The 19,205-nt window shown below is 40.0% G+C and overlaps 1 protein-coding gene across 1 annotated transcript; it reads right to left on the bottom strand.

Moving 5' to 3' along the window:
* Window positions 1-2,056, bottom strand: LOC111255541 (uncharacterized). The gene is made up of 2 exons (XM_022817614.2): window positions 1,330-2,056; window positions 1-935 (listed from the first exon to the last, which is right to left on the bottom strand). The coding sequence occupies exons 1-2, from the start codon at window positions 1,963-1,965 to the stop codon at window positions 135-137; spliced, it is 1,437 nt and encodes a 478-aa protein (XP_022673349.1). The 5' UTR covers window positions 1,966-2,056; the 3' UTR covers window positions 1-134.
* Window positions 2,057-19,205: the final 17,149 nt, after the last annotated feature.

A 19,205-nucleotide genomic window follows, 5' to 3' on the forward strand; every position in this document is an offset into this window, starting at 1 on the left:
TTACCGTTGCCTTTCTCAAGTTTAATTATATTTCTGCTAAACGGAATCAATCCGCGTAATAAATCGGTGAACGGTTGTATCCATGTGTTCACCGTTTATTTTCATTGGACCCCTGGTTAATGTCAGCTTGGGATTTACAGGTTTCTACCAGCGCGACGGAAATCGTCCGAGGTGGTCTTGTACGTATTTGCGTAGTTGTTTCCCGATTCATACGAAACTATCTTCGAGGGAGATGATGCGACGGAAGCATTATAGGGAGCCGTCTTCTGCATGGTGGGATACGAAGTCCCTTTTTCTGCGGTTGAAGCGCCGTAAGAAGTCGTCTGCTCTCCGCCCGCAGCTCCGTACGAAGTCGTCTGTTCTAAAGCCGGAACGCTATATGAGAGGATGTTCTGAACCGTTGGAGCCCGGTATGAAATGGTCTTCTCTACGGCAGGAGCATTATACGAGACGGTCTTCTGAACAGCAGGTGCTGTAGCGACTGCTGTTGAAGCTTCGGGGGAAGCGTAGAAGAAAGCGTTTTGGACGGCGGAAGTACTATAAGGGATAGTGTTCTGAACGGCGGAAACGGGCGCAGTGTAAGAAAGCCATGGAGCAGCATGCAAAGTCGTTTTGTGGACGGCTGGCGTTGCAACTACCATGCTTCCTGGAGTAGCATAAGACATGGTCTTCTGGACGGCAGGGGCAGCGGGCGCCACGACGGTGGTCGGAACAGCAGTTGGGGCAGCGTACGAAATAGACCCGGGGCCAATGGGAGCACTGTAAGCGGCCCCAGTGTACTTTACATGAGGACGATTTGGTGTGTCGGAGAGAGTAATTTCGGCGGCAGTGTCCTGGCCTTCACTGTAGAACTCGACGCGAGCGGGTGAAGCAGCTCCTCGGGTAATGTGAATCACGCGATCAGCAGGGTTGGCTGGCTTCTCGATGTTATATATCTAACAGACGAGAGCGAATTAGATCATTTGAAAAACATTAGTTTCGAAATTCTGAGTGCTTCTTACTATGTTTGATCTAAGGTGTCGTGAATGTTTGCTGCACCTTGAAACGTCGTAAGATCTGTTTTGGCTGTTTAGATCCGAATAGAAGGCTGTTGTTTGTTGTTAGATAATTTGAATGGCCTGGTACTGTGTTCTCCCCAAAAACAAACTACTATAACGCTATGAGAATGAGACCATGGGTTATTGGAATTGAAGAGCTTCATACATCTGATCTACTGACGTATGGCATATAACAAAGCAACCATTTCAGCATAATCCTCCGAGCACAGCATCTTTAGGCACGAATACGTCATAATTAACCATATTTGAACTATAAATTAAACAAACATACCTGAAGACCGCCCTTCTTAGCTACAACATGCTCTACCCTAGGTGGGGGCGCAGGCCGGTTGATGACACGAACCGTGGCCTGTTCCTCAGAAGGAACATTGAATTTCACAACCTCAGGTTGAAGTTGAGCGCCCTCCTGAATTCGGATGAGCTGCTCGGGGCGCTGATATTCCTCAACACGAACATCACGTTGGCGATTACCAAGGACAACTTGGTGGAAGGAAAGCTTCGCAGGTGTCTGCGGCACAACCCTCTGTACAGGGGTCAGGCCATATGAGAAGGTCTTGTGAACGGCAGCGGCTGGTGCAGCAACGCTAGCGGCTGCTGTAGGTACCGCGGATACAACAGTTGTAGATACCGGTGCTGACGATGCGTATGAGATGGTCTTTGAGATCGAGGCAGGCGCGGCATAGATAGTCGAGAGGGTCTTCTGGACAGTTGGGGCAGAGACTACGGTACTGGTGGGCGCTCCATACGAGATTGTCTTCGAGAAGCCGGTCACCGCAGGCACAGCTGCCGTGTACGTTTGGCCAACGACAGCGGTTTGAACTGGCAGATCAGTGTACGTAGGCACTAGTCCGGCCGAAGTCACGGCAACCGTTCCGAAAAACGCCGCGAAAAGTCGGAAAAACAGCATAGTTGAGACTGCCTGTTACAAGTAGCACCACAAGTACTACAATAATCCGACGGCAACGCGATGGCCGGGCTCTCACTGTGCCACTCAAAGGCATGCAGCTTTTATAACTCGCGGGTGAAAGGGTACCGCAGTGGAAATCCCCCCGACACTTTCTTCTTTGGAAGGTACCGAGGAGTCCGTAAACAGAACTCAAACAGTAAAGTGGAGTGGCCTTCACCCGAAGCGCGATCGCATATCGTGCATCGAACTTCAAAATAGAAAAGGCTTCTTAAATTGTCAACGGTCTCTGTCAGTTCGTGTTATGATACTGTGGAGTGTGATCCGTTTGTGAACCGAAAAACCTGTTCAATCCGGTAATATCAGGTATTACATTTCCATTATTTATTTCAAATGGAATTTCTCAATTGAATTCATCAGCTTTAATATGTGTATATATATATATACACTAAAAAGTTTACGATATTACGGCTGTCCCATTATAGCGTCTTTACATATATTAGTGCTTGGCACATGCCGACCAGTCACAACATTAACTTACGGCTATTATATTAATTACTTAAACGTATTTAGCCACTGCAAACTGGTAAGTATCCGTCGCGTTATGAACCTCCCATAAAAAGGAGTCACTTATAATCGGCAACGTGTATATTTAAGTTGTACATTTTCTGTCTGTTTCCTCTCGAATGCTTTGTTTTGTTCTCCCTGCGCGGAGAACGTTTAGTCACGTCTGCGTAAATGGTTTTATTGAGCCAGAGATCAAATAAATCGCTAATGATGGTCTGTGATTAGCGACCGTTTACTCCGCATACTTGGGTTTTTAATTCTAACAGAAGCAGAAAGATTCAATTGCATCGGACTGCGCCGTCACGCGTTAACGACGACTAATATCTATCAATATATGTATGGTATACAAAGAAAGAGAATCGAGTAATAATGGTGATAAGCTGCTGTTCTGCAGGAGAAATTGTCCCGCGTATTCGGATCACGTCAGAGTGCCGACTGCGAATTGAATCGGGTTCACCGTTCGTTTTGGTCTTTCTCTTCGTTTTGAGCCGCTGTTCGTCGCGCTCTTTTCCTAACCGACAGCAGAATAGTCGCGCTGAGATAGAATGAGCTGAGTTGTCCAAGTCGCCCCGGGGGCAAGCAGGTCGAAACGCCAAATAGCGCTTAGATGGAATAGAAACAGAAACAAAACAGAAAAGATTATCATATTTTCTATTGAGAATCGTTGCGAACATGCATCAGCGTGTCAGAAAAATTATGCTGAAGAAATAAGAAATATGCCCGCTCTCGAAGATGCAGATTGTGGCTGATGGTCCTGGTTTCTCCAGCAGCATCTGGCTCTGTTGTGCCCATTTTTGTAGTGACAAATAGGTGCTATATATTCAAGCGCCAACAGAAAACAATAGAAAATCTTCTACGATCGAAAAAGTATAGAAAACGTTTTCAACGCATAGGCACGTCTGACTGTAGGAAAAGTGTTCATCCGTAGGTTGTATGAACGCTGTTCCAATACTACGAACTGGCTTCAACTTCCTCTCAGACAATATGGGGAACACCACTGCTGGATTATATGCTAACAAAAGAGCCTAACGTTCATTGATTTTTCACGAAATTGATATTTGTATGAATTTTCGTGGCTATCACCGTGAATGAAGTAAAATCGAATATATATATTTTGTATATATATAATTGTTTTAATTGATCCCATTAAATCAGTAATTATATTATTAATAAAAACGTTAATTAGGACATCATGAATGTTACCCACGTACCGATTAAGTCAAAACAAATATTTGACGGCGCACAGACGAGAAATAAGAAAAAAAAAACCTAGAAAATTAATCGATACCGCTTTTTTAGTATCTTATTTAATGCTCTCTTTTTAATCACTTTATTACTTAATAACATTTTAGCACTAATAAACTAAAGCCAGCTGTTTTTGTAAACTTGTGTTTTCAATAACGAGGGACATTGAGGGTGGTGCTCTGAGCTCCATCTTGTACACAGCTAGAGCGAGAACGGGTGATTCGAATTCACTCTTATTACTAGTCAGTGTTTCACTAAGTAGCATCGTTCGAAACATTTAGTTTCAAGTCAAAATACTAGTAGATATCTGGTAGGTATCCCATCTTTTCAGGGACAGCCTTCTGGAGCAACGGACAATACAATATTTACGTCCAATAGCTCATCAACTCACAAATCGGATTACTTTGATTCCAGCTGGTTTTCACTGAGACTTGCAGCCCATTCTACTTCAGTCTGGCGATTTTACAACGGAAATCTATAGAGACGTCTAAGTCAGCAACGCACCGCTTCTGAGAAACAATCGGGTATATTTGGCGAACACCCCCGATCGCGGAGTGAACGTGCCGTGACATATACGTATTTAATGTTGTGACCTATTAGACCAACAATCTACGGCACCAGTTTTGTTCTCAACGTCCACATCCATTAGTAGCCTTGACTAGTAAAGTTTCCCCAGTTTTTTTTTAAGGTAACAAAATGGCACAGAGATAAGTAGGTGTTTCGCGACTTGCTTGCGCTATCAGTCGTAGATGAGTCTCCTACTGAAGCAGACACGCTTTTGGAAAAAACATGTAATACAGAAAAAGTAATTTTTATTTGCTTTTGAAACGACTAGAGACAGAAGGGCTGCTAGAAACATCGAACAGAACTACTGTCCAATATAGATCCGGAGTTTTACGCTTAAAAAACACTTTCGAATGAACCTGGTCACTACCAAAAAATATACCTAACGTCATTGATACTTTTCGCTAAATGCCGTTTAAAAAAATTATTGAAATAAATTAAGGAGACTTCGAAAATATATGTTGTGCCATTTTTGCTGTGCAATAGTGCTCTTCGAGCGCAAGGGGGACGCAGGCCAGAGAATAGGCTTTATCAAGTCTATGTTCTTGCTTGTTTTATCAATGCATGCTGAATTAAAATCTTCATAATACTTTTGTAGTTGAAATTATTGAATTAATTTCATTCATCATATAACAGGCTAGACGAATACCCCTAATATTATCAACTGACTCAGAGATCCCGATATGGAGTAATCCTACGCAAATGTGTTATATCTTTGTGCTTCGATTTTTAGGTCCAGTATTGCCGTCAGGCATTTCATCAGACAGGACAAAACAAGGTGCGTCCATGCTCAGAACCACATCGTATCCCTAAAATTAGTAGGCAAATATTTTACACGTTAATCTGTCACGAGGAAATATGTGATATCTGTTTCTATCTAAGAGTCGGACACCCCAGGAAGAAGCAAAGGGCCGCGAAGTGGCATCTGCTAAATTCGAGCCTCTCGTCTTGTTCATTGGACTAATGGACACCACATCAGGTTAGAGCTGTAATCATTTATAATAGGTAGTATTATACATGGAAGAATAGATGTGTGCGACAGAGGTTCAGCTGCATGAAGACGTGCTGTAAGAAACTTCAGCTACAATGTTATCAACTTCAGTTAAACGCAGCCAATCCTAACCTGTATTTTGGCACCTTTAGGTAGATCGGTGAAATATTTTTGAGTTCGGTCTCTCAGATATACCCGGAAAACATAAGACACGTCAGAAATATTTAGCGAAGTTAACAGTACAACTCGGCTAGTTAAAAGTTTCGGGAAGAATTGAAGCGTAAAAATAGCGGTCGTTTCCTCTGCGTACAGAGCGGAAAAAGTACCTGTGGAGGCGTAATAGATCTATATAATGATTGCGGAGAAATATTCTTCTCTCAGACAACCTTAGAGGACATTTTGATGTTTTTTTTTGGTTTTGAGCAAGCGAAACCAAGCATCGGGTAGGGTTCGACTAGTAATACAAATTGAGGAATGGGTTGAGACTAGTAATTTAAAAGGTAGAACTTGTACGTTGAGAATCTAAAAAAGAAATGTTAGAAATGCATGCAGTCCTCGAGCTCAGCTTTTTTTAAAATAGATTTACATGTAAGACTATCAAAAGCGTAAGAAGACAAACCTGCAAGGAGTCATTTCTACAATTAACGAGGCAACAGACAAACGATGGAAACGTAAAAGACGAGAACATAATATAAAATTCGGTTGAGGTATAAAACTATTTTCGAACTTCTTCGCTGCTTCAGGTCTGTTTGACAGTAATTCACAGAAGGGCATGCTGAATTGGATGAAATTGGTGCGAAAAGCGGACGTCGCGTATTTAGCAACGCGTGCGACGATAGCAATACGTAACAATGTTCGAGGTGATTATAGAATTGACATAAGCGGGGTTCTAGGTTTCACTGAAAATAATCAATGAGTTAATGAAATGAGAGGTGGTTGGTAAAAGGATAAAATAATGAAAATCGATGAAGTTCTCAAGCGGCTCTGGTGTAAACTTGATTGACGGTATGCTCTAGTGGCCATACACATAATCCTTTGCATTGTCATATATATATTGTTCTTCTTCCTATTAAGTTATGGCAGTGGTCAGGAGACAACTTACCACTTCTGGAGACCGAGTTATATGTTACACGTAAGCAGGAACTGAAAACCTTTGAATGTGCCATTGTAATGAAATAATTTGAAATAACCGATGTTAAGGTATTCGTTTCCGGCGCAGCTTAAATAGAACAAGTGAAAAGTTTAGACATCACATTATGGGTTATTGTAGTATACGTAATTTTTTATCAAATAAACGTTAAATATGCTCAACGAGCCGATGCGGCAATTTGATAAGCTCTTCCGTTATAAAAGCTGACCGTGGCAATCGTCGGAGTAATATTTTCGATTTAAACCCGGCGCAGCGTACTGCTACTCAATAGTCCAATGGTAGTACCGCCCTGAACTACCGGCTGAAACCGCCGAAGGACACTGTGGACTCGCATTAATCTGTGACAATCGAATGATTATACTGCACACATACAGCTATTATGTTTCAATATTTTGTGATTTGTAAACGTAGACATAGAAACCACTTGGCGGGAAGAGTACGATATGCAAAAAGACGAGAACCGTATCGCAATTAAGAAGCTGTCAATAGTTGTACGCAGCGTGAGCGTATTGGCAAACACCCTATTCTGATTAGGTGAAGTTGCCCCTGATGCAGCATACTGCCCCTGATGACGATTGCTAGGTTTCCGTGTGCTTTTGGTTGATTGGGAATTCGTCGTATTGTCATATGAGTTGAATGGCTGCAGATTTCGCTATATTTAGAAATGTAATTTTTACTTGCATAATGAACATCAGAGCTTAAAAGTAGTATGGTGAAGTATCAGCTGAATTCTTGAGCCGTATGTTCTTCATAATAACTTTCTTTTTTATCTTCTGCTATCCTAGGTAACTGATTGTTAATATACTTTCTAGACAGCTATGTCGATCGGCATCGCCGTTGACTTGCGCAATCGTCAAATAATTTAGACTGATTTCGTTCAAGTGTTGCTTTATTCCGCTCAAGAGTTTCATTTCCTTATCGAGACCGAAATCGGTAGAGAATATTTTTTTTTTTCGCTTTAAATCGTCTAAGACAATTTCTGTGGATGCACCCTCGATGAAGTCCCTAGTGCTGATGCGTTTTTCTGCTGTCGATCTCGGAAGAACATTTGAACTTCGAAAACAAAAAGCTTTTTGCCGGAAGAAGTTGAAGCGAGAGCCCCTTACCACGAAGCGATAGGCATTGTAAATCGTAAGCTCGTAACTCCCATCCTCGCAGCCGGACCTTAAAAAGGCCGTTTAGGGCCAAACAAAACCTGTCAAAGCAACAGGTTAAACTGGCAAAGCACCCTCTGTGTGATGCCTCCTCCCAGGCTGTGGAGGTGTGGCTGGCTATAGAAGAAAGCTACTCAAAGTGCGACAGACGGGATTTAAAAAGGAACCTTGACGAGTCTACAATTTGTGTAACCTCAGGAGAATGCTCAGAAAGGGAGTATAATCGACACCGACGAAAGCAGATAGCTAGAGAATGAGCAGGCGAGGAGCACAAATATGGCCGCTTCACTGAGGATTTTCGAAAAAAACGGCCCAGCGAGGATTTTGCCGTCGGACGGTCGATGTTCGAAGAACCTGAATTGTTCGATGTTTAACAACTTTGAAGGTAGCGATGTTGACGGGTGACGTTTTTTAGTGGCGCGACGTTTTTCCAAAAGCTAGCGTATTTAAAGATAAGTCGTAGGTTTGGTTGGGGAGCCACTTGGTATTATGTCTCAGTCCACTGTTCGTTTGCGCTTGTCCAGGAAAACCCTGTTTTTTACAGCAGCTCAACTCATACAACTCGACGCCCTCTGACAGGCTCTTTCTACAGTCATCTCAACAAGAGAAAACGGACTCAACAGATAACAAGACCAAGGCTGGACCTTGATGGCCCATGTGGCTCCTGTCGGTTACTACCCAAAAGCTGCGGCAAGAAGCGGGAGGCCGATACGAGAGACCAGTGTGAAAACATGACTAGCACCCGCAACCTACCACCGCTAGCTGGGAGCGACTGCTCTTCAGATCACATGGAGATGATGCCGAGAATGCTTTTTATTGTCGATCTTTTGAGCTAGATGGAGAGCAACAGAGTGTTTGCTGTTTCTGGGCCATTACTGGTGATTTGCCTCCTGTAAGTGAGTGTAGGTGCGGCAGCAGAAGGGGGCAAAGCCTTGTTGCACTTTTAGACGCCCCCGGGAGCAATTAAGCCTTGCTTATATGTCTCAGGAGCTTCGTCTGACGACTAGCATCGAGGGATCGGTGAAGGAGTGGCGAGCGGGAGATATGAGGCCCGATGAAAAAGAATGAAGTCTGCTGCATGGAGAAACGATCAGGAGAAGCAACAACACGGCGCCCTTCGCGAATAGTTAATGCTTAGCGAAGACCAGAAATCAACTATATTGTATGTTCACAATAAATCTGTCTTCTCATCAAGATAAGTTTTAAGGCATCAGCCTGGTCGGCCTATTGTTAAAAGTAAATGGTGAGTAGTTTTTTAAATATCGTCAGCTTGCTGGGGTGGTTTTTAAAAAGTTTTCAATGTCACTATTAAAGTAGGTATAACTTAGGCCCTAATATAAATTAGAAAGAATTAATCACATATTCTTCACATAATTTTCTTAGTAACAATAATTTACAAGCCATTGCCTTTTAGAAAAAAAGAGCTTGACAGTTGCTCTAAGATGCTTTTCGCGTTAAATGTGATGGGATTTCAAGGCTTATCGTTATAGCTATTGCTATATTTGCATTACTTTGCTAGATAGCCAGTATGTAAACCCTCTGAACAATAATGTTTTTACAACAAGATTTTACAAAATATATATAATAGATAGCTACTAAAGAAAGCTTAGATGTCATAGCCAACGATGCATGGCTTTAAGGCCGGAACGGAAATCTTGATAGTGATCAGTAGATATCTACGGACTTAGTAACAACTTAGGGTTAAGACTGAGAGGAACAGAACAAAGAATAACAAAATAGAAAGATTTTTAGAGAAATGTCACGTAATCACAAGACTATGTAGATATTTTTTTTTTTTTTTTTTTTTTTTTGCTATTATTTGCGGTATGTGAAACAGAGCTCTGTAGGTACATCATTTCTACGTTGTCAAGGGACCAATAGCAATATGCCAATAAATACCTTACGGCAGCTAACAATATCCCGAAGACTTGAACGTCATTTTTCGCAACGCATTATGAACTTTAGAGAGTATGCTTTTACTTTTCGTATTCAGATAAAAGGGGTCGGAAACGAGACACGTTAGAGATTTCCACATACAGTTAACACACAATTACAGACCCCACCATTCTTGTCAGTGCCCCACAAGGTGGATGCAACAGCAGAGTAGACGATTTTGTTATTAAAATAAAGCTAGGGTGCTTTCTGTTGAATGTTCGCCGTACTTCATAAGAAACGCCTATGTTTAGCTTGACAAATGGGAATGACATCTCTATAGCTACGTTTGCCATATTCGAATGTTTTGAGAAAAAGTATGACATGGCGTGATGAAGATCACGCAGGTCTACGATCAATCCCATGTAAAAAATCAACGAAATAGAACATTTGCATATTCGAACTGACGTTTATTAGAAGTAAGATATTTTGGATAGACCGAATTACTTTGTTTCAGTATTTGCTATTGACTAAATTCGAAAGAGTCACTCGAGGGAGCGCGCCTCACGGTTACGACACCGCTAGCCCCCATAGATATTTGGTCCAAGCGGAAAGCATCCTCCCACGAAACCCATTCGTATTGTTTGGCTAGACAGCTCTATTACTTAAATTCAGTGGAAAATTTTGTGCACCCGACGTCATTCAATTAATTGACAATAAGTGACATTCTTATCCAGCGGAAAATACATCGTTTCACTTACCTCAGGATTCCAAATCAGCTTTTTATAGCCACCATTTTTATTTAGAATCTCCTCCACAATTTAACCAACATAGTGACCGCATCATGAATGCCCCTCTCCTTGTTATCAATCAGTGTACGGGTCATGTTTGTTTAAACCCTATCTAGAGCAACTGGCCTACGATTGTCATCTGTAAAAACTCATCCTTTCACGTATTTCACTAGCGACAGTCTGCGCTAAGCAGCAGCGTCTTAAGATGATACCCATTGAATTCGGGCGCGGGCAAGTGAATCTATGCAAACAATCTTTTGAAATTTTGCAAGCCAACAATCAACAGTGCTTTCCCCCATAGAATCCTTTTTATAAAGGACACCGACCTCTCCAGCTCCTTCAGGTGGACTTTGTTACAGACGAAGGCGAAGTAGAGCAGATGTTGTGGAACGTCCATTTCCTATGCGTCGTTTCGATGTGTAAACAACACAATACAGTACAGATTTAAAGTGACTCGTAGCCGTTGGAGCACATACTACACAATTTGCTTCCATAAAAAGATATTCATATACAAAGTTAGTTCTTCATACAAATTGAAATTGCAGGTCAAGACTTTTTCAATTATATACTATATTGAATCTTGAACGGTAAGGAACGTATTTAAAGGACGCGCCAAGACGCATCATTCACCGTAGTGCCCACAGCATTACGAGTTTAACGCGACACTGAGCCGGTCTCCGAGCGACTTCACATTATCGAGCTCGTGAATCATCGATAGAATTCAGTCAACCAATGACAACAACCGTATTCGAAATGCAGCGCACTGCGGCGGGACCTTTCCTGAGCGTTTAAGTTCCATAGCATTAACGATTTGCGCCAGATGTTATCAAGTCGACGATTAATTCTGGCTAATAACTGTCAGAAAATTATCAATATATATAAAGTTATGTTACTTATATGACGATTTCGTTGAACATTTAGTGGAAGGATTTTTGGCATCATTTGGCAACGCTTTATCAGTTTATCAGCTGGAAGAGTAACAGATACGATTTTAACGATTCATATATACATCTTTTCTCTTACAGGTATGTGCTTAATGGAACTTGGTTCTACATTTAAAATAATTGCCCATGTGTTAGTTCGATATTATAGCATATAAGGCAAGTAAACTAAGTAAAGTATGAGTTGAACAAAGTTTCAGTTCTGACCTTCCTTAACCTCTGTAAACTAGACCAATACTAGATTAGTATGGACCATACTTTAAGTGATTACTACCGGGAAACTCAAAGTGCAATACGGTCATATTATGAAATTTTAAATAACATAATAGAAGCTCAGAACTATTGACTCATACATAGATCTGCAAACCGACATTTGGATTATGAAGCAGTAATAATTCTACTGACCAGACACTCGGTGTGTCTGCAAGCGAGATACGATTTGTGAATATATCAGCTATAGCAAAACGCGTTTTATCATTTGAAATCGACCACTCAGTAGATAATTTGATGTTGTCGAAAAAAATTTATGCCCAATTCAATAACTCGCCTGCTAAGTAAATCAGAATCCTATTAAAAACGATTTCAAAAATCAAAGATTAGGCCATATTTCTCGCTGATGTTTATGGTACCACTAAGCCTTCAAATTGTGCTCATGTCGTCATAGGAAAGGCATTCGTGATACATTTGTGATACGCTTCTCTGTTCTGTGAGCTAATCTTGCCTTCGATATCCATATTCTATCTCCACATCGCTGTTTTGAATTTACAGTACTTAATGAAGAAACATTTTTTGGAGGGACGCGTGAATAATTACGAATTAATTATTCTTTTTGTGATGATGTTGTAGCTAATATAGAATCTAGTAAATAACTAAGCTTTCGAAATAGTTCTATACGTTTTATAAGCTACATATGCAAAAAAAAAGTACAGGATTCATCAATTTAACCAATACTGATTATGGCACCTTCTTTACTATTTCTAGCTAGTTTTTAATTTTACGTTTATGTACCTATCAATCGAGTTATTGTGGCGTGTGCTTCACGTATTGCTCAGTTGAATAATTTACAAGGTTCGTATGCCGCGAGCTTACACACCCATAAAGAGTTAGTGCACTGTAGAAAAAGAGCGAAAATGAGTTGTTTTATGCTCACTAAGAATCGTACACAGATCACCTAAGGTTAAAATTCCGTGCTGCGCGCGTAATTAGTCCTTTACGCAATATCGTATACCCTACGTCAAGAGTTCTATCGCCATTCGTGGCAGACTATGGAACAAATAGTAAAAGATAAAGCTCATAACACTCTAATAGATGCTATAGGCGATGTCTCGTAAACGGATGTTTATTATGGATAAATAAAAAATAAGCTAAAATGATGTCGTCCAACTGGGTGATTGGGTCTTTACCAACGACACATTTTTTCGCCGAAATCCTACTGACGCGTAGGCGTTAAGGGAAACACACTGATGTCTGGCGTCGTATATCAAATACGCAAAAAGCAGAATAAGACTAAACATACATAAAGCCCAAATGCGCTGGGACTGTGATACCGAGTTCACGTACGTGAGGTGAGGAGCTACCAGGGATAGCGAAGATTGATGATTTCTCTATATAGCATGATTTTAGGGTACGCTAGGATCAAAGTCAAAAGGCCTGCTGCAATAATAAACTTAAGGGAGCCTTATTCGAAGAAATGCACCTGCTGGATGGATCACATAAAAAAGAAGGGATAAAGATGAGTTAAATTAGTCAAAAGCACTTTTTTTTTCCAATGCGCAGAGTACGAGAGCATTTTGAAAGCATTAATTTGTGTTACAACTACGCCTGAGCTAACTTCATTACAGGACTCCGGACTGAACCGGAGGAATCTAAACATCTATCGATTACTCATAATTACAACCATATCACTCGCATTTGAGACTCGAAAGCACAATAGTGTGAGAGCAAGCGAATTTCAATAAGATTTCCTCAAAGCAACTGATTTTTTTGCTTTCAACATTTTTAATTTTTAGAGTTGAGGAACAAATAGTTTTGAATATGATTTCAGCATGTTGCTGTTGTACATCAAATTTCAAGCTATTCTCTCAACGATATTTAAATGGTTCAAAGATAACCTCTGAGTGCGAACAAAATATGGCTAGCGTACAGACTTTGAGCGCAATTCAGGAAAAGTCCCGAAAGATTCGACTGAATACGCATACGGCAAGCAAGAGATAATGTCAAACCATTGCGCACGAAAAACAGGGTAATGAGTTATCGTCCGAAAAGCTTCAAACCAGGCCCTCCATAGGAATCTGTGAAGTGCTTAAGATGAAGAAGGGGACTATGTTAATCGATTTTTGTAATGAGGTTGTTATGTCAATACAAAAAAAATGAGTGAATAAAAAATCACACTTCAGCATTTTTTTATACTATATGTAACAAATGTTATTAATAATTTATACTTGTATATGCATTATTAATACAAAATATAATTTGAGCTACAATAGAAGATGCTTCACGCCTTTCTACCGCTGATAGCATGAGCTGATCATAAAATCGATGCCAATATTTAAATTTTACTACATTCCAAGAAAATTACTTGGTGCTTTCTTATTGGTGGAGTTATTTGAGACACTAAAAACTAACTGGAATGCTAACTTAAATACGTTTTTTGCCTATTTATATAAACATTCACTATTGATTTATAACACGTTCCAGTATTATAACTGAAAAATTACCGTATTTTTATACCTCTAGCAAACGGCACGTTCCGTGCCGCTCCTTGAAACCTAGTTCACGCCTTGCCGATAGCAGCAAAAGCAGTTGCGTTAAGAGCAGTAAGCACATCAAGCAACAGTACAACAGTGAATTATACAGAGTAGACGCCGGTGGCTGTTGTCACCCAGTTCGGGCTCAAACAACAATCATCGACTTCGAGAAAAATCACTGCCTGACTAGCCATCTATTCCTCCCTGTCGTTCGTCTATTCGTTGGAATCAAACACTGTACTCAGCATCCGTACGCCTCTATAAAGTCAATCCTAAATATTTAGGAATTTGTCGACCTAAGTCTATTTGCTTTTTTTTTTTTTCGTTGTACCACTGGCGCAGTCATACGAGTTCCTTACGATTCTACATAGAGGATCAAGTGTTAACTGTGTTTCTTCCTCGTCTGGCGACTTGCAACCTTCTCTGTTTGAGAGAGACTAGACAAGCCTCCTCGGTCGAGAATCGCCAGAGATGATCTTTCCACCCCCTTTCCTTGGTAAACTCTTGCGTGTGACTCACCAGGGCTATTCCCCGCAAGGCCATGCACAATTGATGCGACACGCTGATGATATAACTCAATAAAATCGCTCACACGTAAAATTGGCGAGAATTTCTATCGTGAGTAGAATCGCTGCCGACACAACAAGCCTATCCGGGACTGGAATAGTTTTCCTTGTGAAAACGGTAAGGGACACGTCTGGTATGTGGCGTATGTAACTCTATGAAGATGATACCTTTTGAGATAAGTTCTCCCCGTTAACACGAACTCGATCAAGCGATGAGTTAGTGGACTAGCTCGCCCAGCCTTGTATAAGTCGTACAGGAAAGTAACTAGAGTATGAGTTCGACTGATGCCATTGAGTCTTGAACCAATGGCGACAAAAACACAAGGGGACGACGACAGTACTGTCGTACGCTGACTGGAAGTGGTCATAAGGATGACCAAGCAAATTGAGTCGTCGATCGAAATAGCAAGGAAGGTTGTGAACCTCTTAGCGGTTTTCTTGCGAGGTAATTCGCTTTAGGTTACAGCATTTGCCTGCCTCTTGATATTCCGTGTTACGCTACGCAGCGTCACCATATGGTGGATACGAAATCAAATTTCCAAAATAGATTGGTTTGTGGATGCATGTAAATGGCACATAAACGACGCTTCAATAGATCATTACATTGGCTTTCGGCACAGAAATCACACGAACAGCTGTAATTTCTAGGCAAGAAATTGTGACAAGTAATTCCTGCATTCCTCCATTAAAATTAACGCTATTAAAACTGTTTTATAGTGAGCAAAATGAATGATATTTTTATAAGACAAAATCCAGGCTACACGGCGGTTGCATTAAAATTTCCCATCTAAGTTCTCCCTATTTTGTTGGGTAGCTTAAAATGTATGAGGTCTGGCACTGGCAGATGGGAAACGATGCCCTGTCTCTTCATAATCCTGCTAGTTATTGACCGTACAGGCCCAAAGTAATCGTTCCATTAGTACTAATGCACATTACCTTTACATTCACTTTACCCTGGTAAACGTATAGCGTCATCTTCGTTGACGTTAGTCAGGGCTTTGCCACATACTAAAGAGCACATTTTTTATTCTTTTCATACATTACTGCTGTATGTGATTTACTTTTGAGCACTCTTGATCGACCGCTTCAGAGATGACTCGATTTCGTTGCGCTTACGTAGAGTTTTGTGGGTAAAAATACGGTTGAGTAAATCCTTTTACGTCAACTCCCGTGGCACGCAAACATCGAGCCCCTTGTTATAGCCATCTCTCTTCGAGTTGTTTAAAATCTTTTTATTCTACATACATAGCCTCTCGGTATGTCATACATACTCGTGGGTCGATTTCCTTGACTTTTTTCGTTATTTGTCAACCACTACAAAGAGTACCTTTCATCTCAAAGTTTCCGAAACGAAAGCGACAGAATGATCTTTAAGCCGCCATCAATAATACATTTTAACAATACAGAGTACAATTTTTATATGAATCTGAGCAGCTTTTACGTTTTTACCGCAGAAACATAAAATATAACAAATTTTTATAAAAACTCACTCTCTCGATACTTTATCTGAAGTTAAGCATCCCAGCAACTTTAGCGCATCTACTATTGTCAACCTAAACTTTCAAATGACACCAACGTCCACTACCTTATGTATGTAAGCTTAAAGTTATTTTACTAGAAAAACTGCTAATACCTTTTCAACTATCCTATATTTGTACTATTTATAAAAGACATTCGTATATCAGGTAATAAACCAGGAGCAGATAATCTTGGAAAGGTCTAGGTCAAGGAATTTTCTTAGAAAGAGAAACAAATTCCTGATAAACTTGGCCATATTAAGTGAACCAGTACTTCTTGCTGGTATACTACATCTTGTTAAACTTAAAACTATAGGTAATCTATATATCGTTTGCTGGCAAATGGTAGACACCAGATATTTCACATGAGGAGACCTGCCATACGACAGCATTTAAATGTCCATTGTGCCATTGTCAGTACCTGAAAATTGGTGTGTTGGATTGTTCGCCTGACCCTGAGAGTATTGTAAAACAGAACTCAGTGTCTAATCACTGGAGAAGTAATCAAGTGTTAATGAATAAGTTCTAACGTTAACTCAGAGGCTTAGTTTTAGCCTACTAAAGATTTTTTTGCAAGTTCCAAAGCAATCTTTAACTTCTACCTCTAATCCTCGAAGCACTATCATGCTCATTTGTATTGTAAACATAATTTTTCACTCGGGTTATTGGAAAATACAGACAAATCAGCTTTATCATGTAGCAATAACACATTAGAATTTCAGCGACAATAAAAGTAATTCAAGATTATTGCATATTTACAACTAATACAAAGTCGTTTCTATGTCAATCTTGTTACGTTGCTCCCGTCAGTGCATTATTGCGCATAATCATATTCGATATTTTTCAGGCAAAGCTTTCAAAACGGTCCGGACATTGTCGAATATATTACTGATTGCAAAACCCTATAGCGCGAGCCTTAACTCAAGGGATGCCAAATGTAAAACTAGCAGAGCACTATGGCGTGACGAGCAAGCCTCTGAGTTGGCGAGTTTGATATTTTATGAAGGTCACTCTTTGTTGAATAATCAAACCTAGACATGGCTGAAATGGACGGGCATGACCTAAATACTGTCGTTGTCGAGTCGACTAGGTCATCAACAAATCCGTGATCAGAATGGACACACTGAAATTGGGTCCGTCACGTTAATGAGCATTTGAAACACCATTGTAACATATGTATGCCTCGTTGTGAACTAATAGATCAACTTTTTCAAATATGGACAGGTTTTTGCCCGGGCAATCAAATGCAAGATATATTCAGTCAATGTCAGGTCTATGTATAGAAGTTATTAAATCTGTTTTTCTTTTAGATACCTTTAAATGCACGTTATTTTTAATCAACGTAAAGCTTGTATGCAGTATTTATAAAATCAGCTTTTTTCTATACATCTCAAAAACAAGGGGGACTAAATAGAAAAAAATGCCAAGACGTACATTGTTGGCAGGTCTGCTGCGCATATGCGTTTACCTGTCAAAGCTAAATTTGTTTCAGATATAAACATTTTCAAAATTAGAAACCAATCTTGATTTTTTTCTATGGAAAGAAGTTCAAAATCTATTTCATTATATAGATTTCGTATATTTTATGCGAAAACGAAAAAAAACGTGCCTACATTATATCTAAATACACATACAATAAATTAATAAATCCCTAAATAAATAATATGAAACAAGTAAGTTAAAGTAGATTAAAAAAAAGTTAATTTATATGAGGCTAAGCTAGCTTAGAGAAAAGAGATGAAATCATTTCACCTTAGAATAGAGACATACATCGGCAGGACGATTTTCTAAACCTGCTTCAGTATAAACGATCGAAGCCGACATACAGATAAGGAAAACGGTGGTAGCAGTTAAACAGTAGAGCAAACCGAATTTCATCAGAAAGTAATTTTTATATCAATTTCGAACTACTGTAGCATTTGTCATCTACACTTTAACTTAGCTCTATGTTTACTGATGCTTTTAGATTTTTGATGCCTTAAGATCTCTAGGGCTTTCTTGACTCTAATTAAAATGTCCCACAGCTCTCGACTCCATAATAATACAATATGAACTATGCAAAGCAAATTCGAACCTGTGGTCACTCAGTCTGCATATGTAGCTTCCCTGTTGTTTTGTTTCTTGTATGATCTTGTATGAAAGCGTTTTATGTGTATGTTAAGATCATTTACATGAAGTTCTGTTCCGTCGGGTTGCATCTCTCTTACAGTCGCTCTTCTAATATCGACACCCTTTTTTTGGTAATTTGGTTGACAATTTGTCCACTGCGGGCAATCCTAACCAAACGATACAATTTTAAGCACCTATATGCGGATATTTGATGTATTCGAAGTATGTTAATTTCTTTCAGATGGAAGACAAAAATCTGAATAGCCCCAGGGTGCTAGCTTTTGTTCTGACAAGATCATGCGAAATGAATAATAAAAAAAGTCGCTAGGGCTCTATTTTCAAACGACCAAGGTGTGTATCACCGACATAAAAGCGAAAGGACTTAAAATTATATACCCAAATACACGACTAGAATGTAGTCAACATATTTGAAATCAAATTCTGACTGTTAGAAATGAAATCTCTGATTGAACAGAAATTCGTTCTCTCTGATCCATCGATGCGTTTTACGTCGTTGAATGCATTATTCACGGTTTTAACCGTTCGACGCGAAGTTATTGATGCAGACACTGTAAATTCGAGATTATGCAGAGTCCTTCAAGTTCCTACGAGTCTCTAATCAGCAAATCTCGCAGCAATCTTTGCTCAGCAACATTGGAGAGAAACGGCGCCGAGAAAGTTGCATGAGGACCACTTCGCAGTAGACAAGCGTACATAGTTTTGATAGAAACTGCAAGCATTACGACAGCCATGATTCGGCTGTACGGCCAACATGGATGAGCTTCAGGTACCCACGGCTTCCATTGGTATGTCGTTCCAGCGTTTAATTCGTTGCCGTTATTCAGTCAAATTTCCGGTGTTCAATGTACAAGCTTTGCAAGAGTTCATACCTATTTCATACTTGTTGTCTAACACAAAATTTGCCGATGTATGTCTTCTGAGCATTTTATGGATCTTCGCTTATTGTCACATCTGATTCAACCCGCAATTGATAGCGTATATATATATATATATATATATACATATATA

This window comes from Varroa destructor, unplaced genomic scaffold, assembly GCF_002443255.2.
Source record: "Varroa destructor unplaced genomic scaffold, Vdes_3.0 BEIS01000001.1, whole genome shotgun sequence".
NCBI classification, from domain to species: Eukaryota; Metazoa; Arthropoda; class Arachnida; order Mesostigmata; family Varroidae; genus Varroa; species Varroa destructor.